The sequence below is a fragment of the Elephantulus edwardii genome, unplaced genomic scaffold, assembly GCF_000299155.1.
Source record: "Elephantulus edwardii isolate Elephantulus edwardi_28Jun2011 unplaced genomic scaffold, EleEdw1.0 scaffold00086, whole genome shotgun sequence".
Lineage (NCBI taxonomy): Eukaryota > Metazoa > Chordata > Mammalia > Macroscelidea > Macroscelididae > Elephantulus > Elephantulus edwardii.
The window spans coordinates 12,749,607-12,774,204 of record NW_006399836.1 but is presented as its reverse complement, the minus strand read 5'-3'; the positions used below and the strand labels follow the sequence as shown (position 1 = coordinate 12,774,204).

The window sequence follows — 24,598 nt, the reverse complement described above, 5'->3', positions numbered from 1 at the left end:
TGGAGCTGACTCATAGTTGACTCTCAGAGGCTGTAAAGCACATGAGAGAGGAGGCTACCCGTCTTCCTCCCATAGAACAGCTGGTGAATTCGAATCACCTGCCTTTCGGTTTGGCGATGTGACTCCTTATCTACTAAGCCACCAAAGCTCTTGACAATATTGTTGTTGTTGTTGTTGTTGTTGTTGTTTTTGTTGTATACAGTCGTGTCTGAAACCGATCCACAACTAACCCTCCTGCAGTTTATCAGAGGCAGTTAAATGCATGGGAGGAGATTGCCTATCCTTCTCCAGAACAGCAGGTGAATTCGAATCACATGCCTTCGGGATTGCAGCACAGCTTCTTGCCACTAGGATACAAACAAACAACGGAAAACATACCTATGTGGTTTTCTAAGCATTAAAACAGTAAAGACAAAAATTAAAAAAAAAAATACCCACTGAGGTTCGTGGATTTCTTGGAGTAGTAAATTATGAGCATTATTTCTTTCCTCTTTTTCTGGACTCGGCATATTTTTTTAAGAGTCTCATCACCTTTAGAATGAGTTGATAACTTTTATCATGAAAGCACAGAGTTAAAAAAACTTAAACTACAGAGAGAATCACTGTGGGTCACCAGAAGATAGGCCTTCCCACCAGGTCTGCGCCTGGGCCTCCTCAGTGTCCCTGCCTTCTTTGTCGTGGTCAGCACAGCCTATTGATAGATAGTCTCTCCTGCGTGAGAGAGTCCTGCCTTGATTCACTGAGACTCTAGCATGGGAACAGATCTGTCATGCTTGACAGTGGCCTGGAATACAATGTCCTATTATTTACAGGCCGTATTTTACTGTATAAAAAGCATCCCAGAGTGTAGAAAGAATAAACACTGACAGTTAAGCTCTAACAAGTCATTTATAAGAAGCAGCCTAGTGTCAGAAGTGTACTAGAGTGGAAAAAGAGAAGGCATGCTTAGTATCAGTGAAATATGGTAAATGACAATGGTGAGGATGACTCAGGATAAGGCAAGACTCAGATCTGTTGTTCTTCTAGTCGCTGTGACCCATAGTTGGCTCGATGGCACCTAAGAGCAGCAGTAGTACATGCACTGGGGGAAGGGGAAATGGAGCAGAAGACAGGTACTCAAAAGTGAATTGGAGGATACCCAGTCAATTTTCCAGTCAACCTCCGCTCTCTGCCACACCAGAGGTTGGGCCCTGTGGTGTCAGAAACCTTGAAAATTGCCTTTTCCATCCGTTACATGAGCCCCTTTTGGGGGCATATTCTGCACCTACCTGTGGACATGTTATTGTTGTTGTAATGTGCCATCCGCTCACGACTCACAGTGACAACAGCTCGAAATCCTGCACTATCCTGTGCCAACTGTATTGTCCAACACACCTGCTCCCATTACCCTGATCACTGAATCATTCCGTCTCATCACGGGTCTTCTGCACTGTCCCTCCACTCTCCCAAGCATGACATCCCTCTCCAAGGACTGGTCCCTCCTTGCAACATGTCCAAAGTATGTCAGACGAAGCTTCAGAATCCTTGCCTCCAAGGAGCAGCCTGGTTTCACCCTCTGTAGGACAAACCTGCTCTCTTAGCAGTCCATGGTATATTCAGTACTCTTCTCCAGCACCACAGCGCAAAGGCATCAATTCTCCTTCTATCATCCCTAGTGATTGTCTAGTTTTCTGATGCATAGCAAGTAATTGAAAAGACTCAGGCCTGGATCAGGCAAACATTAGTCTCTAAACTGGTATCCTTGCTCTTCAGTACTCTGGAGATATCCTTGACAGCAGACTTTCCCAATGCAATACATCTTTTAATTTCCTGACTGCTGGTATCAAGAGTGTTGATTGTGGAGCCAAGCAAACTAAAGCTGTTAACAATCTCAGTCTCTTCACAGTCTGCCATGCTGCTGCCAACCAGCCCAATGGTGAGAATCTTTGTTTTCTTGATGTTGAGCTTCAATCCATATTTAAGGCTGCACATGTGGACACATGGTCTTGCAAAGTACTAACTGCTGTAGGACCAGTATAAGAGAGTACTTTCTACACTGTAAGAGACAGTAGTGGAGAGAGGTTGAAGAGACTGTGGCGCTACTATGAAGAGACTGTGAGAGATGAAGAAACTGTGGCAAGGTGTAACCAGAGGGACCTTGGAAATGGAGCCACAATTAAAAGTTTTGTTTGCTGGATGATTGAAGGAAAAGCTGACTTGTAACTGCACTGAGATAAAGTTTGCTGGATGATTGAGGAAACCAGAGGTGCATTTGTGTTGCTGAACTGATCCTAGACTTTAACTAATTGGGGAATTGTGTGTTAATCTGCCTTAGGACTGATGGACTAAACCTGGGCTTACATTGTGTGACATATACTCTTTGCCCCTCCTACTCTTCAACATATTTCCCTAATAAACCCCTCAACTGTGAGTAAAGTCAAGTTGCAGTGAACATTGGATTCAGTGATTGGTAGGAATATGTGCAGGAGCATGTGGGGTGACATGTCTGACCATGTTGTTGTTTGTTTAGTGCTATGGATATTATTGATGAGGACAGTTCCCCTTTATGAAGCAGGCAGAAGTCAGACTCAGCCACCCCCGTGTTGCACCGGCTCCTTGTACATGTACAAAATCAAACCAAACCTGTTTCATCGAGTCATTTCCACCTTGTGGCAGCCCAGCCTCCACTGTGTTACCAGATACAAGTGAACTTCTTAGGGTTCTCTCGACTGTGATCTTTATAGAAACTTATCAGGCCTTTCTTTGCATGCAAGACACTAGTTTCTTTTTTTTATATTTTTTAAGTTTTTATTGTGTGTGTGTGTGTGTGTGTGTGTGTGTGTGTGTGTGTTGTCAAATCAGATCTGACTGGTACAGGAGGCAATCGCCCCTCCTTCTCCAGCAGAGCATCTGGTGGATTCAAACCGCGTACCTCTGGGATTGCAGTGCAGCTTCTTGCCAGTAGGCCACCAGAGCTCCAAGACACCAATTTCTTGATTAGCAGCCAGGCACAAACTGTGCCACCCAGGGACCAGGACTACCAATTAATAGAAAAAAATTCATGCCCCCCAGGAGCTCCACGTCCTCTTTAAGCAGGTGAAGTCATCATCAGGGAACAGAGAAGAGTAGGGGCACTGCAGGGTTTAGAGTCATGTGGACCTGGCTTTACTGCCAGCTTCTCTCTTCTTGGAGCTAGTCTGTGTGTCTTTCAGCAGTGAAAGGAGAGTATGCACACCAGACATCCCACATGGTCCTCACTTCATTTTTGTCATTTTTATTCATGATGTTTTTATCAGTCTAGGATATGAGGTCCACAGTTAACACCATTAGTACCAGCAGTCAGGAAATAAAGAGACACATTGCACTGGGAAAATCTGCCGTTAGGGCCTTCTCCAAATCACTGAGGAGAAATTATGTCAGTTTGAGGACTAAGGAGTGTCTGATTTAGGCCATGATCTTTCTGATTACTTCCTGTGCGTCTGAGAGCTGGACATTGAATAAGTATGACAGGAAAAGAATTGATGCCTTTGAGCTCTGGTGTTGGAGAAGAGCACTGAACATCCCATGGACAGACAGGAGAATGAACAGATATGTCTTGGAGAGGGTGCAGCCAGAGTGTTCTTTGGACAAGAATGATGAGGCTTCACTTCACACACTTGGGCATGTTGCTAGGAGGCTCTATTCTGTGGAGAAGGACATGATGCTGGGAAGGGTGGAGGGTCGGCAAAGGAGAAGATAGCCATCATCCAGGCGGACTGATGCAGCGACTTATACTCTTGTGTGTCAGGAAGTATGAGGATGGCGCAGGATAGAGCAGGGGTTACATCTTTTGTTCATAGGGTCGCTATGAGTCATACACATGGCACATAAAAACAACAGCAGAGTATGGGAGGTGATGCAGTCTGCCCAGAAGGAGGTGACACTGAGGAGCTGACAGTGTAGTGAGATCTTGAAATTGCGGCAGGCTTAGTTACCATGTTTCCTCTCCTCCATCAGGTCCAGAATGTCAGTGCCTCTTGTACTGGCTGGACTCCTGGCCTTTTTTGATGTGGCACTTTTATCGTGTAAGCAGCGGCCTCTCCCTGGGCTGTAAATGTCTTTAAAATTTAAAGGCTGCATGGTTTTACTCACTCATGTCTTCCTAGGCCTTGACTGTCAGCCTGAGAGGCTCAGAACAGAATGGCTGCAAATAGGGACATGGGGACCACTATTGTCCGCTCCTAGGTTAGGTAGATGTGTAGGAGCCAGAGTTTACTCACACCTCCCAGGCGCAGGAGGCAGGAGAGTCCTTGAAAACATTGAGTGTTTGTGTGTGATGGTGGAAAATCTGGCTATGGTGATTGGCGATGTTTGCACACGTGATTAGCATAACTGATGTCACTAAATTATCAATGTGGAAATTGTTAAAATAGCAAATGCTGTATTCTGTATGATTTTGTTAGCAAATTAAAAGGAAAGGTCACGGTAAGGACATGCGAGCCAGACCCCAAGGTTCTGATCTCTACCCTGTGCCTGATGGGCGGGGTGTCTGAGCAAGTCATTGGCCACTCAGTGCAGTTTATCCAGCCTCTCTCACAGGGTGTCCTGAGGGATAGCCGAGTTGATATGAAGCCTTTCACCCTTGCGAGCTAATGTGTGCGGCGGCCTTCCTCGTTGTTATTTGTGGCGTGGTGGCCTGCCTAGTGGAAGCAGTATTTCGGGCAGAGGCCCAGGGTTTGCAAGAACAAGGTCCAGAAAGGCTCTGGGGGTGGGGCTTGGGGACAGAGCTGATTGTGACTGAGATGAGTCATGAATGTCCTTCTCTGTCTTCACAGCATTCATGGTTTTGTCCTTCACACGGCAGGGAGACATGGAGTCCTCTTAAGCAGAGATGAGATTTATGATTGAAGAGAAGTAGCCTCCAGTGGGAAGTGATGGTCCCTGCCTGAGGCAGGGCTGTTATTGTTACAGCCTCAGTCAGCAGCTGAGTGCACAGGACTGGAGTCACAAGTGGATGTTGAGAGGGAGACTCAAGGGAACTTTCTGGAAGCCGATAGTCAGTGTTACCAGACCCCTGAGGTGTGCCACTGAACGTCCAGAGAATGGCAGCCGAAGATGGGGTCTGGGCACTGGGGAGAGAGTCTGGGCTGTCTTACCAAGGATCAGGGTCACACGTGGGAATGGGTGAGGAGAGACAGGGGCTAGCTGCCTGGCATCTGACTAGGCATGGCCACGTCGTTGATGGCCACTCTTCCATTCTCATGGAGTTGCCTGAGTGGTGAGGAATTGCTCTGCCATCCGAAAGGCAGGAAAATCTGAATCCACGAGCTTCTCCACAGGAGAAGGATGGGCAAGCTCCTCCTGTGTGGTAAGTGCCTCTGAAAACCTGCTGGAGGGGCGGCCATGAATCAGTTCTAACTCAACAGCACATACCAACAACTTTCTATCTCCTGGCCCCAGTCACTGTCCTATTACCTACCTCTTCCCTGATATTTTACCTTTCCCTACATTGTCTGGAAAGGCCTGGCACCCGGTGAGGCGGGCAGGTTTAGTCCAGTTTTGCAGGTGGAAGAAGTCTAATCCTTGCATAAGGTTTCTGAGATGAAGCCAGACCCGACTCCCTCGAGGGGCATCATGCCAGGCTGTTTATCTGAGCTTAATTGGGCAGTGATATCTGCCCCAGACCCAACATAGAGAAGACAAACAACTAATCAGACAGACCAGGCTCCACTGATCCAAAACCACAGGCCTGCTGGCCCCAGACAGCACTCAGGTCCAAGTCAAGGCCAAGGTGTGTGGGGCCTGCTCACTCAGCTGGGCCCAGAACGTGACTGCTCGGGGAGCCTTTGAAGGCTCCAGCAGCCCCCCCAGCAGTGGAAAGGCTGTTCCTAGCCTCTAACTGCCAGCAATCGTCAGCATTTCTATTTCCTAGATAAACTCAGGTTCTTAAAATAGTGACCTGAGTTACTATTATGGTTAAAATTTTAGAAACAAAAAAAATAACCCCCAGATTCTTTTGGGTTCCAGTTTGTTTCCTTTTCCTGTGCGTGCGTCCCCAGGAAGTCTTTCACAGGGAAGTCCTAGAATGCACGCCATCCTGTGGTTTATACCAGGCCCACGGGGAGTTATGGGAAATAGTGGGAGGGTGGCCCAGTCCTGGTGTGAACAGGTAGATGCCTGGTTTCTCTGAACCTTCCTTCTGCATGACTTGTTCAGATGTTCCTGTGACTCCTCGGCCTCTTCCCGTCTCTGTTCCTCTTGTTGTTGATGTTGTGTGCTGTCAGAACTGACCCATGGCTGTCCCTCAGTGGGTTTTCAAAGGCAGAGGGTGAAACCAGTTTTCTCTTTGGAGGCTAGGATATTGAAGCTCCATCTCACATACTTTGGAAACGTGAGTAGGAGGGACTAGTCCTTGTAGAAAGGACATCATGCTCAGAAGGGTGGAGGGTCAGCACAGGAAAGGAAGACCCCAGATGAGATGGATTGGCATAATAACTGGGGCAACGGGGGTTGGTGTGTCAGAGTCACTGAGACTGGCTCAGGACAGGGCTATCTTCAGAGCTGTGTTGTCCAGAGTTGCTATGAGTCACACGTGACTCAATGGCACCTAACAACAACAAATTGCATGAGACAAAGTTCCTACCTTTGTCTTACAGAGCAACTGATGGATTGAAACAGGCCTTTGAGATTGCAGTGCAGCTTCTTACCCATAGCCCACCCGAGCTCCCTCCTCCTGTTAAGGCAGCTCCTTTCCCCCACCCCCAAAAAGCCTCTCCATCTTCTGAATGGCTCTGGCCCCTGTGCCGCAGACCTGGGGTCCGAGGAGCTCACCAGCCCTGCTCGCCTCCCGCGCCCACTGTGAGTCTCTGCTGTAGCATTCTCTCTTCCCCATAAACTACCCCACACTCCCTGTAACCACCCATTTCCCTTCCCCAAATACCACACAATCCTTAAACCTTGAGGCTCCCCCCCCACAAGAAGAAAAGTGCCTGCCGTTTATAGAATCAGAAGGGGAACCTACAGGAGACCTGCTGGTGGGTCTAGGGGAATAGAGGGCATATTGCCCAGTGGTCCAGGAGAACATTCTCAGAGAGCAGAGCTCCAGACCCTGGATGAGGAACAGGGCCCATGCAGCTGCGGTAAGGACCAGGGCTGTACAGCACTGAGCACCTCTTCCCTCACCAGCCCTGCTGCCTTTCCAAGGCACTGGCCTTCCTCGGTCTCCGTGTCCTCACGAGTTCACTGAAGACAGTGATGTTCCCCTTTCTGACTTGCTAGGATTAGATTCCATTCCCTGTGGAAGCTGACCTAGCTAGTTGGCTTTCCACAGTGTGCAGTGGGCCCTCAGGAAGGTAGAACGCTGTCATTTCTCAAGGACAAGCAGGCCAGCGTGTGGGCTTCACGCTCACCACTAGGGAGCCTCTGAGGGGTTAGGGCATAGGAGGGACACGGTCACATTCACATTCATAAAGTCCACTCTCAGGCAAAACAGGATCAGGAGGAGCGAGATAGGATGCAGCAAGGGGGCTGAGGACGTGATCTGGGAGAGAGGGAATGATGGCCCCAGGTCAGGGCCATGACACAGGGCTGGCAAGAAGAAAACAGATGAAAAGCAACTGGAAAGCTAAAAGTGACAGAACTTTGTGGACCAGTTAGACGCAGACCAGGCACCCAGGGAGACAGTAAGCCTCCAGGCCTGTGGAGCTGGGGTTCCTGCAGGGACCAGGCCTCCAAAGGGGGAGCAAATCTTGCCTGTTTTAATTGTCCACATCTCCCCCCAAAACCTCCCAAGTGGGTCCTGGTCCCCGGGGCTTGGAGGATACTTGTCCCTGTCTCTCTAGTTCTTCATATATGTGACCACGTCAGTCAAGGGTGGAGAGTGGCTGGAACACAGAGAAGCCACTTAGTGTCTGCGAGATGAGACTCCCTTGTGGGAGTAGAGCCTCCTGCTCTGCCGCCTCTGCTGCCTGCCGTGTGTCCTAGGCCGCCCTGGTGTCCGCCTGGCCCGCAGGACTCAAGGCGGGGCTGGGGCAGAACTGACGTCAGAACCATTTCAAAACAAAGGTCACAGGACCTTCAGGAACCTGCCCAGCCAGGCATCGCCCTTCAGGATGGCCCCTTGTACGGACCAGAGGGCCGCCTGCCCAGGCAGGTCCAGAGAGCTCTGCCCTGGAGGGGCGGGAGCTATAGGGTTAACAGACCTACGATCAAAGCACCCGCCTCCGAGGGCCACTGGACAGGAACCATGTCCACCTGGTCCACCATTGTTACCTCCAGTGCCTGGAACAGGCCTATGCAACAAGTGAGGTGTCCTACCGTCTCTGAGCCTCAGCCGCCTCTAGTCTGCACTGTGCAGGTGAGAAGCTTCCTTTCAGAAGGGTTGTGACAGTGACGTGGAATGGTGAGTGCTGTGTGACTGACACTCTAAAGGCTCTTGGCCCATGATAGGTGGTGGCAGCCTGTGTCCATGTGCCCCGGGACCCGTCAGCAGGCTGGCAGAATGGCCACAGGAACCAGGAAAGTGTGGGAGCACTCCAGCTCAGAGCGGCGGCAGGCTGTGTCAGGATGCAGGAGCCAGCCCCAAGGCCTCACTCGGAGGACGAGTCCCATCTCATCACACAGTCCTGGAGATCACGTGGACATGGGCCTGTGTCTTCCAGACCAGCCGGGCAGGTGTGCCATGGCAGAAAGCCAAAGAGAAGCAGGAAACAGAATTGTCTGCGCACGCTCTGAGCAACTTACCTTAAAAGAGGTCTGTGTGAGGGTGGGACCCTGAAGGATGCAGAGGAGAATGTCAGTGAGAAGGTGACCTGGGCCTCCCTGACATCCAGTGGGCCTCGGGACCCAAGGCAGAAACCAGGTGGGACTGACTTCTGGCCCATTTCTAACAAAGATCACAAGGCCCTGAAGGGAGAGACAAGTATTCATTTTCTCAAGCCATCTTAATGAACATCCTGATATTGTTACAGTGTTCATCATTCACCTGACACAGCCGGTTCCTCTCGCGGTCCAGGCCATGTCAGGTGAGTGACACAGAAGGCCGCCACCCACAGACCTGCAGTGAATGGTCACTGGCCCTGCCTCGACAGCCTGTGAGCTCCGATAGCCGACTCCTGCCTGATCTGGGAATCTTACCCAAGCAATCGCCTGCCACGTGGAAATGTGGTAGAAATAGAGTAAATCCCCCTCAACTCTGTACACTTTGAAATGGGCCCTTTTATGTCATGTGAATTTCACCCAAGCTGGAAAGAAAAGGCTTTGCCTTCTCTTATGGAGCACTCTTTGGTTTGTTTTTTCTTTTGTTTGTTTTTTATGGTGTTGTTTTGAATGTCAAGTGTTGTGTTCCCTGCCTTGTTTGACTTCTCAGCGGTTCACACAAAGTAGGTCCATTGGCTGGACAGACACTGACCCAGGAAGAGAAGGGCAAAGGCCGAGTGAAGTGTGGGTGAGGGAGTCCAGATGTAATCATTGCCATGTTGGTCATTTCACAGGGGAGGGTGTCTCTGGAAATTAAAAGGGGACACAGGTCACAGTGGGTGTGCCTTCAGGGTGTGGGGCCTGGGACATCAGGGAGGGAAGAGGATTTACTTCCCATTACATACCACACTGCTTTGTAGCTTTTTATAGTTTGAACCATGGGACTTGAAATGGTTACCCTTTCTAAATACTGCATATGGAAAGCCGTATGATGCCTCCTCACAAAGTTGGGAATAGAAATACCTTTGATCCAGCATTCACACTACAAGGTGTGTATCCCAAACAAATAGGAACTGCCACCCTGACTGACACGCTCCAGTGTTCATTGCAGTGTTATTTACAATAGCAAAGAGGTAGAAGCAACCCCAAGGTTGTTAGGCTTGTTAACCCATCAATGGACAACGAATGGCTGAAGAAACTACAGTACATTCACACACTGGAATATTCTTTTTTTTTTAAATTAATTTAATTTAATGATTTATTTACAAAGTTTGAATACATTGTTTTTCACAAAAGATCCTTCCCATTTCTTTCATCTCCTGTGATTAACACCCCACCCCCACCTCCCACCCATCCTCACCACTCTGCTTCCACCCCCCCCTTTGATCCTCATACTCATTCTGTAATAATGGTTTTATACAGTATTTGTCCTTGTGGGACTGAGTTAGTTCACTCAGCGTAATGCTCCCCAGTCCCTCCCAAGTTAGTAATTTACAAAATCATTGCTCCTGTGTGCTGCATAGTATTCCATTGTGTGAAATGTACCACAACTTTTCAGTTCATTCATTTATGCTTGGACATCTGGGCTGTTTCCATGTTCATGGAGATGGTGACTAAGACTACTATGAACACTGGTGTGCACGTTTCCCTTTGAGCCTCAGTTCTCATTTACTTGGAGTATATTCCAAGCAATGGAATTGCTGGGTCATGTGGAATTTCTATGTTCAGCTTTTTGAGGAAGCGCCAAACTGCCTTTCAGAGTGTTTGTACCATTTTACAATCCCACCAACGACCTAACAGAGTTCCTATCTCTCCACATCCTCTCCAACATTTACTACTTGGTGTCCTGTTAAACTTTGCCACTGCTACCGGAGTGAGATGGTATTTCATAGTGGTTTTGATTTTCATGTTTCTTATTGCCAGTGATTTGGAGCATTTCTTCAAATGTCTGTTGGCCATTTGAATACCTTCCTTTGTGAAGATTCTTTCTGTGTTTTTTACAATGGAATATTCTTGAATGGAGAATACTTGAACCACTGCACAACATGGATGAATCTAGTGGAAATTGTGCTGAGTGACGTAAGCCAGTCACAAAAGGACAATTATGGTACATGACTGCTGTTATAAAAAGCTAAGGAAAGGTTTACACACTGGTAAACTTATTCTTGGGTAGTCACAATGGGAGGGAGAAAGGAGAAAAGAAGGGAAAGATGGTATACAGTAAAGGGTAGTTAAACACTATAATCAATTGTAGTTAATGTTATAAAATAAAATGTACATATATGATTGAATGAAAGCCAATATGATTTCTAAACTTCTACTCAAATTTATATATCTATATATATATATATATATCTTTTAAAAAGCATTATACAAGCTAAACAATTTTCAAGAAAGAGAAAACAAAGGTATTTTAAAAATAAAGTTCTTCTGGTGATCTAGTGGCAAGAAGCTGCACTGCAATCCCAGAGGCTCACGGTTCCAATCCACCAGATGCTCTGCCGGGGAAGGAGGGACAATTTCCTCCTGTCCCAGTCAGATCTGATTTGACAGTACACACACAAAAAATAATAAAAAATAAATAAATTAAAAAATAAAGTTCTACCAGATGCTTTGCTAGAGAAGGAGGGACAATCTCCTCCTGTACCAGTCAGATCCGATTTGACGGTACACACAAAAAATAATAAAATAAAAATAAAGTTTTGTGTATATTGTGTCAGAAACACAATAGGTTTGAAACCAAGGTTCGCCTTGAAGGCTAGGATTTTAAAGCTCCATCTCACATACCGTGGGTACATGGTCAGTAGAGACCGGTCCTTGGGGAAGGACATCATGCTTGTAAGGGTGGAGGGACAGTGCAGGAGAGGAAGACCCCAGATGAGATGGATTGACAGAGTAACTGGGGCAGTGGGGCTTGATGTGTTGGAGTCAGTGAGACTGGCTCAGGACAGGGCAGACTTCTGAGCTGTTGTACATAGGATCGCTGTGAGTAGCAGGCAACTTGATGGCACATAACAACAATAGTATTGTGTCAAAAAAGAAATCTTTTGAGGCAAATCAATCTGATTCCTGTTCTGCCAGTTCACCAGGTTGAGGGACCAGGTTCCTCACCACTGAGGACAGTGGTACCACCCTCACCGGGAGATGCCATGGTCTTCCCACCTCTCACATCTCTTCCTGATGTGCACACCCCCCACCTCCTTCTCCACCAGCCTCACCTGTACGGACGGTGGTACCACCCTCCCTGGGCGATGCTGTGGTCTTCCCACCTCTCAAATCTCTTCCTGACATGTATCCTCTCCCCCGCCATCCTCACCTGTGAGGACTAGGGTACCCCCTCCCTGGGTGATGCCGTAGTCTTCCCTCCATTCACATCTCTTCTTGACGTGCATCCTCCCACCCCCTACCCTACCATTTTAATTTCTCCTCCTGGGACCTCCACCCACCTGTGTGACTTTCGATTTCTTCTCCTCAGAGAAAGCTACAGATGGCTCCCTGCAGAGTGAGGACTGGGCCCTCAACATGGAAATCTGTGACATCATCAACGAGACGGAAGAAGGGTAAGGACACACTGCCTGAGAGATGGGGACGTGAGGGGACGGCCAGCAGTGCTGCTCATCCTGCCCAGCGCTTCCCCCCGCCTTCTGTCAGAGGGCCTCTCCTGGCCCCAACATCACTGTGTCCACACGGTCAGCCCCAGGCGGCAGCTGGTTCCAGAGAGGGACATCAGAAGTCCAGCCTGTCGTGGCCCCAGAAGCCATAGTTCCAGGTCTGACAGTCGCCCAGGCTCCTGGCAGTTCTGTGAAGGCAGTCAGTCCCTCAGCCCTCTCTCAGGCTGAATCTCTAAGTAGGGCCCAGAATCAGGTATTTAAATACTGAAATCATGCTCAAGTCTCACCCTCATTAAATGGTCGAGACGCCCAAAGGTGCCAAGTTCAGAGTTATGCCACATGTGCAACTAACCATCTGGACCCTAATGCATTCGCCCCATACAGCCTCTGAGCAGCTGCCCTGGTAAACCCCAAGTCCTACGTGCAGCAGCCTCATAGGACCACAGTCATCGGGCCAGGCGTCGGTCTGCTCGGCCTGGGCCACCGTGTGCACCGGGGGCTTCCCCTGAGAGTAGACTCTCGTTTCCTGCATGGAGGAGGTCACTGGAGGGGCAGTGACAGTGAAGCAGAACCAGTGGCTAATAAGAGTGAGGTTGGCTGAGCATTTCCAAAACATGTCACATGGTCCCTGACCTGAGCACCCAGGGGCCCAGCTCAGTGGACAGTGTGAGACATACCCCTGCTCCGCCAGCCCTCTGACTAACCAGCGCTGGCTAGCTGTGTGACCTTGTGTGTGTCATTCTGTTTCCTCAAAGACAGAGCTCTCCAAGAGTCTATGAACAATAAGGACCAAACCCCTAGAGGAAAACAGAGAGGGGATGATGTGGGGAGAACCCCAGGGAATCCCGGGAGGACTGTTGTCTGCAGGGAGTGTGACCACATGAGGCCTCTGTTCTGGTCAGTTCTGATCAGCAGTTGAGCAGAACCTCCTGTCTCTCTCCATTTCTCACTGAGATGATCCTGTTGTCCTGCAAGTGTTCCTTGAGCTAGGTGGGTGGCAGGCAGGAACACTCACAGCCTGGAAGGACACTGTAGGTGGCTGAGTCACACCATGTCCAGCCCTGAGAGCGCAGCTGCTGCCAGGCAACCTCCCACCTCCTCCTCAGCCAGGCCTGAGGGCTTGTGCAGGAACTGGGGAGGGACGCTCACCTCTGCATCTGACATCATGAGAGTGGGAGAAGGGGCTGGAAAGGTGGGGCCACCAGGAGACTGGAGGCAGGAAACCTCCTCAGGCCTCAGCGCTTCCGGGGGGCAGTTGTTGCTGCTGCAAGTCCTGTTTTCTTGTGAAAAGCAGGAAGATGTTCAGCTCAGGGTCTTTGAGACTTGTTGCCCTGCATGATTTGTTGTTCCAGGCATTGCGGGAGACACGGGGACACAGGAATAAGCAAGAGGGAGACACAGGAATAAATAAGAGGGAGACACGGGGACACAGGAATAAATAAGAGGGAGACATGGGGACACAGGAATAAGTAAGAGGGAGACACTGGGACACAGGAATAAACAAGAGGGAGACACGGGGACACAGGAATAAACAAGAGGGAGACATGGGGACACAGGAATAAACAAGAGGGAGACATGGGGACACAGGAATAAATAAGAGGGAGACACGGGGACACGGGAATAAGTAAAAGCACATGTGAGCCATGAGCTCCCGGAGCCTGTCTGAGCTTTAAACTCTCCGCACTTGTCTTCTGCCCCGTGTGTTGTGGCCGTGCACATGTTGCTCCAGACTGACCCTCCGTGTTAGGTGCAGCCACCGAGTCAGCTCCAATTTGTAGCGACCAACACTGTGAACCGTGAACAGTCAGAGCTGCACCTGGATCTGCGGCGTCTGCAGCCTCGTGCTGTGCTCAGCCCCTTGTCCCACTCACTATGTCGTTCCACTTTGTGGAGCATCTTCTCCTTCGCTGACCCTCCATAGAGCCTTTTCCAGGGATTGTCCCCTCCTGATAACAAGACTGGACACTGTGCGACAAAGTCTCACCATCCCTGCCTCAGAGGAACACACTGGCTGTTCTTCTTCTGAGACACACTGCTTTGTTCTTTGGGCGGTCCATAACATATTCATTCCTCTTTGGCAGGAGCACAGTTCAGAGGCATCAATTCTTCCTCAGTCTTCCTTATTCATTGTCCAGCTTTCACATGCATAAGAAGCAATGGAAAATATTGTGGCTTGGGTCAGGAACACCTTAGTCTTTAAAGTGGCTTCCTTGCTCATTGGTGTATTAAAGAGGTCCTTGGCTGGCAGTTTGCCCACTTCTATACATCATTTGGTTTCACTGCTGATTCCAGGGCACATGGTTACAGATTCAAGTAAATTCCTTGTCAATGTCAGTCTTTTCTCCATTTCTCACAATGTCGCTTATTGGTCCAGTTGTGAGAATTTCCATTTGCTCTGTTATTAGCAAAGTATTACCCATACAGTTATGTTTTTAAAAAGGTGTTGGTAATGAATAGTCAATGATTATACCAAATTCCATCTTTCAACCACCAGCTTCATTTCTGTCACCAAACTTTCCAACTTTTGAGTCTTTATTCTTTGTTCCAACTTTTGCTTTCCAATCATTACTAATCATTTACCAATCATTACTGATGCAGCAGAACTGGCACGCAGGCCTGAATTGGCTCCTCCTACAGGGCTCTTCTCTAGGTCCCCCCACCCCCGTTTCCCGTGAGAGGATTCCCTTCAGGGAGCTGCAGTGGGCCACAGGCCGGTGACCAGTACTCCCCCCACCCCCGTCTCCTGTGAGAGGATTCCCTTCAGGGAGCTGCAGTGGGCCGCAGGCCGGTGACCAGTACTGCAGGAAGAGCCAGGAAGGGCAGAGGGCACCCCAGGCATTCTGTGGCAGCTGCCCACACACTTCTGGCACGGTCACACTGGTGGTCTGTGGTCTCTGGCCTGTCTCATCCTCTCACCTGCCCCCTTTTAGGATCGGTTCCCAGGAATCCCTCCCTTCCGCCTTCACTGTTGGAAGAGGCAGGTTAGAGTTTTCTGACTTAGCTTTTGAGGAATGAACACTGACTGTCAGGTGGACACGTCCCCCGTGCTTCTGCAGCGCTGGGCCCTTGAGGGGAACATGTCAGACGAGGACAGGATCCCTGCCATCAGAGGCTGCCTCACCCAGAGTGAGCTAGCTGCCGGGTCACTGTCACATGGCAGAACCCCCCGCGAGACTGAGGAACTGGGGAGACCTTATGGGAAAGCAGAATTACCCTGGACTTTCGCCATGTGACTGTGCAGGTGGGGGTACAGCGGGTGAGGGGAGTCACCTGAACTCAGGTATGTAGGGGAGAGTGTTCAAGTGACATTCCCCTGCCCCAGAGCTGAGGAGCCAGGGTACTAGTGATGTGTAGATGAGACTGGGTGGGCTGCTGTCCCAGCGGTTCCCCACTGTGCTTCCTGGGCCTCCTCTCTGCCCTCCAGCCCATCAGCTTCACGTTGCTCTGCTCACTGGGCCTCAGTTTCGCTCCTTTGGGCACCAGCCTCCCCCCACCCAGGCTGGCTCATTTGAGACTCAGCTGAAGGGCTCCCCTAACCAAACCCCCACCCCAGACCCTCTCACGCCAGGGCTCTGCTTGTTTCCTCCCCTTGTTGGAGGTTTTCTGGAAGGTGTGTCCGAGAGCGTGGTCGGATGGGTCTCCTTCACTGCTGCGTCTCCAGCATCTTGTGTGGTGCCTGGCATGGTTTCTTGGGGGTGTGTGTGTGTGTGTGTGTGTGTGTGTGTGTGTGTGTGTGTGTGTGACAGAGAGAGAAAGAGAGACAGCAGCACGTCGCCCAGCCCCGCACCATCCTCACGGGGGCTGGCCCATGGTGGGGCTCGATAAGACGACGGAAGCGTGGCCGTCACACCTGCAGCACAGTGGACTGGCACAGGGACTGAAGCAGTGGTTAGAGATGGCAGGGAGTGTGAGAAGGACGCAGGCTCAAGAAGAGTTTGATTCTGTTGAACATAAGGTCGCTGTGAGCCAGGGCCACCTCCATGGCGCCAGCTCGCCTGGGTGGGGGAACTGGACGAAATGGGGCTCCAGAGCTGATCCTGCAGATAATGGGGTTTCAGATTCCCCCACAGGAGAAGCCCAGGGTACCAAGTAACGAGCATTTTTCCTAAGAGAGATTTGTGCTAAAGGCCTAGGGTAGGACTCCTGAAATCGGCATTTTTTTAACAACTCAGCCTGTCCCACAAAGTGGTTCGGCTGCAGCTGTCCAAGAGAAGGGGCATTGAGAATCATCACCACCCTCTCCCCCGCCCCCCGCAGGGATTATGGGGAGGCCAGGAGATTCTGATGTGAGTCAAACGTGAAGACACAACACAGGTTGGGGTGCGGGGAAACTGGGTTAGGAGAGCCATCGAGTGGCAGCCCACCTCCTTCTGTGGTGCGTAAGGAGGGTCCAGACCTAAACCCTCCTCCTTCCAGGCCCAAAGATGCCTTCCGGGCCGTGAAGAAGAGAATTGTGGGAAACAAGAACTTCCATGAGGTGATGCTGGCTCTCACGGTGAGTGCCCCATCTGTCTGTCCATCCTGCAGCGGTCCATGAGGTGTGGGCAAAGTGTCACCCTGTGTACACCACTGGTGGGCTTAGAATGGCAAGAGAGGCCTTCTGGAAAGCTGCTCGCCAGCCCAGCCAGGGAAGCGGGCACCGAGGCCCCACATCTGGGACTGCTGGCTCTGTAGTGATTCGTGGCTGGCCACCCTGACAGCCTGGCAGGCTGAGTCACCTGCCACTTGTCACTCTGATGCCCTGAAAACCAAACAGAAAGCAGGTGCTGGCCTGAGATGTGGGCGATCATCAAGGATGCCCCAGTAATCTCTTCACTGCCCCCCTTGCAGCAGGCTAAGCCGGGAGACAGAACACAGCCCCCAGGCCAGGAGCTGATCGAAAGCTCTGGTTCCTGTTGATTTCCGCTGAAGGTCATCTCCTCTAGACTGTGTTCAGGACAGAGTCCTGTGAGCGCTGACTCGGCTCAATGAGTGACCTCCAGCTGACACCTCACCCTCCGCCCACATGGCCTACTGCCCAGCACATAAGCCCCAATCCAGGTGTTACCTGCACCCCTCCGCCAGTTCTCCAAGAACTGGGGTCTCTCCAGGAAGCCCCATGCATCTGCTCAGGCTGGCCCCACTCCCCAGACATCGGGAGAACTACAAGGTCCTGGGGTGAAAGTGGTCTGGGCAACTCACCTCCTCTGGCCGGGGTGCTCACTGGCCCCCTATGACCCTCCAGGTATTGGAAACCTGTGTCAAGAACTGCGGGCACCGCTTCCACGTGCTGGTGGCCAGCCAGGACTTCGTGGAGGGTGTGCTGGTGAGGACCATCCTGCCCAAGAACAACCCGCCCACCATCGTGCACGACAAGGTGCTCAACCTCATCCAGGTGAGCGTGGGGGCGAGGCCGAGGAAGTGAGAGGGGGTGCACACTAGGCCCTAGGCCAAGGAGGGAGACTCCCCGCAACAGAGCCTTCCCCCCTGCAAGGCCGTTCTGCGTCAGGTTGTTTGTCATGGATGCTTCACTGTCTGGGGTGTCAGCTGGTCCTGTTCTGAGTCGGGGAGGCTTGTCCCCAAGCGTTGCTCAGGGGGTCCTGGCTGGATGAATTCAGTCAAAGAGTCAGCAAGTTGGAGAAGGAACCAGTGAGTTGAGGGAGCAGGCAGACCTGCAGGGGAAAAAGTGAGCAGTGGTTACTGGCCTTGTCCCCTTGTCCCCTTCTCAGTCCTGGGCTGACGCGTTCCGCAGCTCGCCCGATTTGACAGGTGTGGTGGCCGTCTACGAGGACCTGCGGAGGAAGGGCCTGGAGTTCCCCATGACCGACCTGGACATGCTGTCGCCCATCCACACACCCCAGCGGGTGAGGAGAGTCACCGCCCCATGGGCCTGTGGGAGGTCCCCTCCTCACAATCCCAGAAGCAGTCAGGAGAGGAGGCAAGGGTTGTCCCCAGAGAGACTTTCTGCAGCTACTTCCTGTGGGTCCCTCACCCACCAGGGCCCTTAGCTTTTCCAGAAGTCCTTGCCGATCCTGCTTTTTTACATTCTAGACTGTGTTCAACTCGGAAACACCTTCAGGACAGAATTCTGCGGGCACAGAAGCTTCCAGTCAGCGAGTGGACTATAATCAGCACGCTGCCCCTTTGCCCACCCCGGCCGACCCTCCCAGTGACACACCCCTCATGCCCACCCCTGAGCAGGTAAACAGCAAGGAGGCCTGGACCCCTCTCCACACACCTCAGGGCAGGGCCGCCCGTCAGCGGAGCCCCCACTGCGTCCTCACACATCTCATGTACATTCTCTTCTTCCTGTTCTGGAGGGAGGAAGCTGAGGCTCAGAGAGATGTGATAACTTTTGCCAAATTCCACAGCTCGTCAGAGACGGCTGGGAGCCAGCTTCACGTCGCTGTGACTCCAAGCAGGCTCTGTCCGATCCTTCTCAGACTGCTCTCTGTGAAGCTTTCAGGCCATACAGAGAGCCAACAGGCCACCCCTTCAGCCAGATTCGCTCTGTGGTCTGTGACCGTAAAAGATTTCATGTGAACAGTGGGTCTAGCTGAAATGGTCTTAAAACATCTCCACAGAAAATAAACACCTTTGCGTTACACTGCGTTGCTGCCTACAAAGGCTCAAGAAGAAGATGAGGCTCCCTGTCTGTAAGAGTCTAGAGGTCAAGGCCCCTTGACGAGCTCTGAAGGGCGGCCTGCCTCAGCCTTGGTGGCATGCTGCCTTGTCCAGCCTCTGTGCCTCAGTGTTGGCTCCAGAAGCTGCAGGAAGACCAGGAGCTGTTTGCACAGTGCCTACGCTACTCCAGGCAGCTTCTACAGCAGGGCGGTGTTAGCCTGCGGCTCGATCGTTTTAGATATGCTTCTTGGGCTGGCTGTGAAGTCTGTGTGCTATGAGGGTGCCCGCTTTTGAGATTTTTTACAGACTGGAGACACATCTCACCAGCTGAGTGTAAACACTTAGCTGTTGAAAGTACTGGTGAGGAAGACACAGGGGGTGGGAGGAAACAGCAAATTAGAGAAGCCTCATTTTCCAGAGAAGAGAGCCCACCCGTCATCACGTGTGCTGGATTATTTGGACTTGGAACCAAATAAACTAACCAGTCTTTGACACCCTAACCTCCCCGAAGAGAAACTTCCATGCTCTGCCGTCTCATAGCAAGTTTTCAAAACCCTGCCCCGAGGTTTACAAGTATTGCTAAAAGAGTTTTACTAAGTGGATAAAAAAGAATTAAAGGTGTTTTTAAAAAATGCTAAAACCCACACATATTGCTCAAGAACTTCTCTGACCTGGTCGTTTGCCAGAAGTCTAGCATGTGAGCTTAGATTCAGGTTCTGACTGTGTAAGAAGGTTCTCTGAACAAAACCGACTAGTCTTAGTTTCATCTCCACGTCCCCTTCCGTCTCCAGGGACGTGCTACGACATTTCAAGCAGCGCTGGGGTGACTGGCTCCCAGGCGCCTCTGTAATTAAGTCCCATCTGACTCGGATACGGAGGGGTGTGTTTCGTAGTTTTTCCACTCGCTCCTACCCAGAGCGTGTGTTCACTGGGCTGCAGGCACCACGTTCTGCTGGCCCGTGATCTGCAGTGGGTGTGTTAGGGGTCCAGTGCACCCCTTCCTCTGTCATGACAGCGCTGACCACCTGGGAAGGCGGGGGTGAGGGTGAACAGAGATGTGAGCCAAGTGCTTCCACTGAGCGCGCAGTCGGGAAGCAGAATCTGCTGTCAGTCATCTTCAGTTTCTACTGTTGTTAGGTGTCATCGAGTATAACACAGAGCATAGTGACCTTGTGAACAACAGGCCTGACCCTTGTCCTGTCCTGTGACTCACTCAAGCCCCCTGCTGCAGTCCTTGTGTCGGGGTCTTCCTCACTTTAGCCAGCCCTCAGCCTTTCCAAGCACGATGTCTTTCCGGGGAATAGCCTCTCCTAGCAACATACCCAGCGTACTTGAGATGAAGCCTTATCATCTTTGCCTGCAAGGGACATTCTGACTGCACTTTCTCCAAGATGTACCTGTTCTTTTGGTAGTCGATGCGATATTCACTACTCTTCTCCAATACCACAACTCTAACGTCATCCTTAGTCATTGTCCGTGTCTCGGAGGCACAGCAAGTGACTGAAAAGACCACGGTCTGAATCAGGCGCACTCTTCAGGACTTTGGAAAGATCCCCGACAGCAGGCTTGCCCCATGCAGTACATCTGATTGCTTGGCCGCTGGTCCAGAAGGTTTGCGAGGAGGAGAGAAGGCCTGTGGCGCAGGAACAGGTCAGGGCCCAGGTCCATTGACGGGTGTATATGTCGTTTGGTGTGAACATGGCCTAGGCCTGTAACCAACAAAGCACAGCCACTGAGCGAGCTCGTTTTTCACCACTTTATTGAGGGGCCGCTGTCCAACAACAGTCTGCACGTATTAAACCTCAGCTTGTCCTGTGCAGCCCATAGGGCTTACCAAACCATCAACACAGTCAAGGTAATGAACGTGGTCATCACCCTGCAGAAGTAGTGCTGGGTCCTTGGCAGCCTCGAAGTTTAACAACAGGACTTTGATTCATAGGGTCGCTGTGAGTCGCCTGCGACTCGACGGCACTTAACAGCAACAGTGCTTCCTTGAATGAAGAGCCCCTGCCCTCTGCCCTGTAGGATTATCTTATGGTAGTATCTCAAGTTCTCGCTCCACTGTCCCCCACAGCACCCTTCATTATTAATGCAGCTGCCAGGGAAACTTTCTCCCAAAGACTCCCAGACCTTCTGTCAGAGCAGCAGCCGGTGCAGCCCTTTGTTTCAGGCTGAAGGAACTAATTAGCTCTGAGCAGGAGCTGGTTCAGACCCTGGGGAGGAGCCGCCCCCGAGGCTTTGTTAACGTCACTCTGGACCCACTGCTAGCGTCCTTCCATCCTCACTCACTGGTTCCTTCAACCGCGGCTTGTTTTCTTTGGGCCTCTGTCGGCGCCAGCCTCCCGTTTGGAGATGGTGACGGTCAGTAACAGCTCTGTGAGGGGCGGTGGGCACGAGCCCCCCACGGGCACTTAAGCAGCAGAGAGGATGCCAGCGGGTCAGCTCCTCTGGGTACCGTCCTCAGGGCTGGTGGTGTCCCCTCAGGCCCTATGAGGGCAGCCGCTTCAGCCCCCTGGCTTCTCCCACGTGGCTCACTCAGCCCGCGGTGTGTTTCAGATCGGGAAGCTGCGCAGTGAGCTGGAGATGGTGAGCGGGAACGTGAGGGTGATGTCGGAGATGCTGACGGAGCTGGTCCCCACCCAGGCAGAGCCCGCGGACCTGGAGCTCCTGCAGGTGAGTCCCCTCCCATCTGGGCCCAGCCCTCCCAGCCCCCAGTGACACCTGGCTCACTGGCCCAGGGGCTTGGCACAGTCTGAGCAACCTTGATCACAGCAAATATCTCCAATAGGGACTTGGATCACTTCAGATTGGGGTTCAGACCTTGGCTCTACCACTTTCTAGTTTGGACCAAACAACCTTATTTGTCTCAGTTTCCTCACCTGGAAGATTGCTCTAATAGTGGCCTTTATGGTGTATGTTTAATGTGATGTTGAAATGAGTCTTTTCATGTAAAGTGTGTAGCCCTTTGCCCAGTGTGGAGAAAGCGCTCAATGAATGTTAGTATATCACCTGGAAAGGAAGATTGAGCAGGCCAGGTGACGGAGGAGGGTGAGGCATGAGACGGCTGTGCAGCTTTGAGATGTGAACACCACGGTCCTTGGGGAGCTGCTGACTTGGGTTTACATGGTGCGTCCAGCTGGGGCATCCACGGAGCACAAGGCTGTGTTCAGGAAAGGGCACCCTCCCCGTGGAGGTCAGCATGCAGGGGGAGCTCCGAGAGCAGCTGCTGAGCGGGGCGCCCGCAGTGTCAGCTTACCTGTGCTGACTTATTCATCAGCGGTCAGCACTTCACGGCTTTCCCCCATGTGGAAGACTCTGCGTCTGTCTCACAGCCAACCTCCCAGCCCCTTCCTACAGAATCAAAGCCTCTCTTCATATTCGCAGTCCCTGCTAGAGAGCAAAGTAAACACAAACTTTCCTCTGAATCTGTAGTGAACAGTTAGTTGAAACCGTACCTAGAAGCAGATGTTTCCATGTGACGGGGAAACAAATGTAAAATTGTTCACTGCAGGTTTAGTAAAGACGTGCTTCCCTTGCTCATTGGGGGCTGTGCCCCAGACACCAGGAAGGCAGTGAAGACCTGACTGGCAGGAGTTTCCAGCATTCAGGGGGACAGGGTACTTCGTGTGACTGATAACACATCAGTCTCCCGCTAGGCCCCAGGCTCCTGGAGAGCCAGGCTCCTGTCTGACTGACTTCCACCCCATGCTGACCGAGCTTCCTCAGGGGACTGGGGGTGGAAGTGGGAGCCTGGGGTTGATGGGTGACCAGACGAGTCACTATGAAGACCAGGTGAGGGTGAATTAAGAAAAGATGAGCCAGTTGAGGGCCGTGTTGCTGTGCTGCGGTCATTCTCCTGTGTCCCAGGCTGAGATGAGCGCATTGTGAGTGCTCTGGGAAGGTAGGTTGACCTGGTAACAGCTCACTGGTACTCGGCCACTGAATGATTCCCATGCACCAGGCTCAGATGCAAACCAAGCCCAGGGCTGTCATATCACTTCCAACTCTTAGTGACCCTGTTGGACAGCACAGAACTGCTTCAGGGGGTTTCCAAGGCTGGGGCCATCACAGAATCAGAGTCCCAGGTCTTTTCTCCTGCAGACTATGGGTGGGTTCACACAGCCAAAGTTTCGGTTCGCAGCCGAGGGCCTAGCCATTGGTCTGCCAGGGCTCCTTTCAAACGTCCACAGATGTGGTTTGCAATTTCTGCATACTCTTGTTTTTTCCCCAAATAAGTTTAAATAAATGATGGTGCTGATCAAACGTCAATCTGATTTGTTGAATTGGCAAATGGCAAAGGACATGCTTGGAAGGGTGAAGGGACAGCACAGGAGAGGAAGACCCCAGATGAGAGAGATGGACACAGTAACTGGGGCTGTGGGGGTTGGTGTGTCGGAGTCAGTGACACTGGCTCAGGGCAGGGCAGGGTTCAGAGCTGCTGTACATAGGCTGCTATGGGTCGCGGACAACTTGATGTCACATAACAAGAACAGAGAGAAAAGGATCAACCTGTTTATTACTTCAGTGCCCTGGGTGGGATCGTGACACAAAAAGGGGGTGTTATGTAATGGAAAACTTGATGGAATCTGGATAAAGTCTCTAACTTTTTTTTTATTAATTTTAATGAAGGTTTACAGAGATTTCGAGTCTCTAACGTTTTTAATGATGTTATCACAGTGCTGCTTTCTCAGCTCTGACATAGGTCAGACAGGGAGCTAAGTGAAGGGCATTCCAGAACCTTCTGTGCTGTACACAGGAAATTATTCAAAGTTAAAGATCTTTTTTCAAAAGTCCGTCAGTGAAGCCAATGAGGCAGAAATAGAGGCTCGGGTTGAAGACGCTGGTCGGCACCTTCTGGCTCTCTTTTCCAGTGCTGGGGTCTGCGGGCTGTCCACCTTCGTCTCGCTGCCTTCCACCAAGCAGAGATGGCGGCAGAATCTAATCAGAAGCCTGCTCAAAGCCAAGTTCTCTGCAGTGCTTAAACATGTTGTGGTCCCTAGTGAAAGTTAGGAGGTTCAGAAGTGAGCCGTTTTCCTGAGACCTTGAGTTCCAGTTGGGGAACGTCTCCCCCCACCGAGGCTGGAGCTGGAGGCGGTCCCGCTCGGGCTGAGGGTGCCTTTCTCGCTGCTTCCTCGGCAGGAGCTCAACCGGACGTGCCGCGCGATGCAGCAGCGGGTCCTGGAGCTCATCCCCCGAATCGCCAATGAACGGCTGACAGAGGAGTTGCTCATTGTCAACGACAACCTCAACAACGTGTTCCTGCGCCATGAACGGTATGTACGTACATACACACACATACACACCGGCTATACACACACACACACACACACCACACACACACACACCACACACCACACACACACCATACACACACACACCACACACCCCCACACACACACACACCCAGCTCCGGTCAGCTGCCCAGGCTGCGTCCTTCTCCCTTGTTCCCCTGGTCTCCTCCCAGCATCTCGGCCTCCCCCTCTCAGACACAAGGCAGCCATTGAATGGAAGCCCGCCTGGCTGTCTTCCGGTGTGCATGAATGCCCGACCCCCACCCCCCCACCCCTCTCCTCTCCGCAGTTGGCCCTGGCACTGGTGAGGCCCTCGCTGGCTCCACCTCTTGCTGGCCCTGGGACCTGAGACACATTACCTAACTTGAATTAGGGACCTTTGATTGTAAGCCACACAGACTGTTCCTGGTTAGCTTAAGCACAAATAGAAGTTAATAG

General features: G+C 51.4%; 1 protein-coding gene across 1 annotated transcript in view; it reads left to right on the top strand.

Moving 5' to 3' along the window:
• Positions 1-24,598, top strand: part of TOM1 (target of myb1 (chicken)) — a 58,115-nt gene that overhangs the window by 22,135 nt on the left and 11,382 nt on the right. The window contains exons 2-8 of the mRNA XM_006890166.1: positions 12,131-12,215; positions 16,683-16,761; positions 17,491-17,640; positions 17,975-18,109; positions 18,297-18,446; positions 21,426-21,542; positions 24,009-24,142. Coding sequence (XP_006890228.1) covers positions 12,131-12,215; positions 16,683-16,761; positions 17,491-17,640; positions 17,975-18,109; positions 18,297-18,446; positions 21,426-21,542; positions 24,009-24,142 — 850 coding nt within the window. The remainder of the gene's footprint in view (positions 1-12,130; positions 12,216-16,682; positions 16,762-17,490; positions 17,641-17,974; positions 18,110-18,296; positions 18,447-21,425; positions 21,543-24,008; positions 24,143-24,598) is intronic.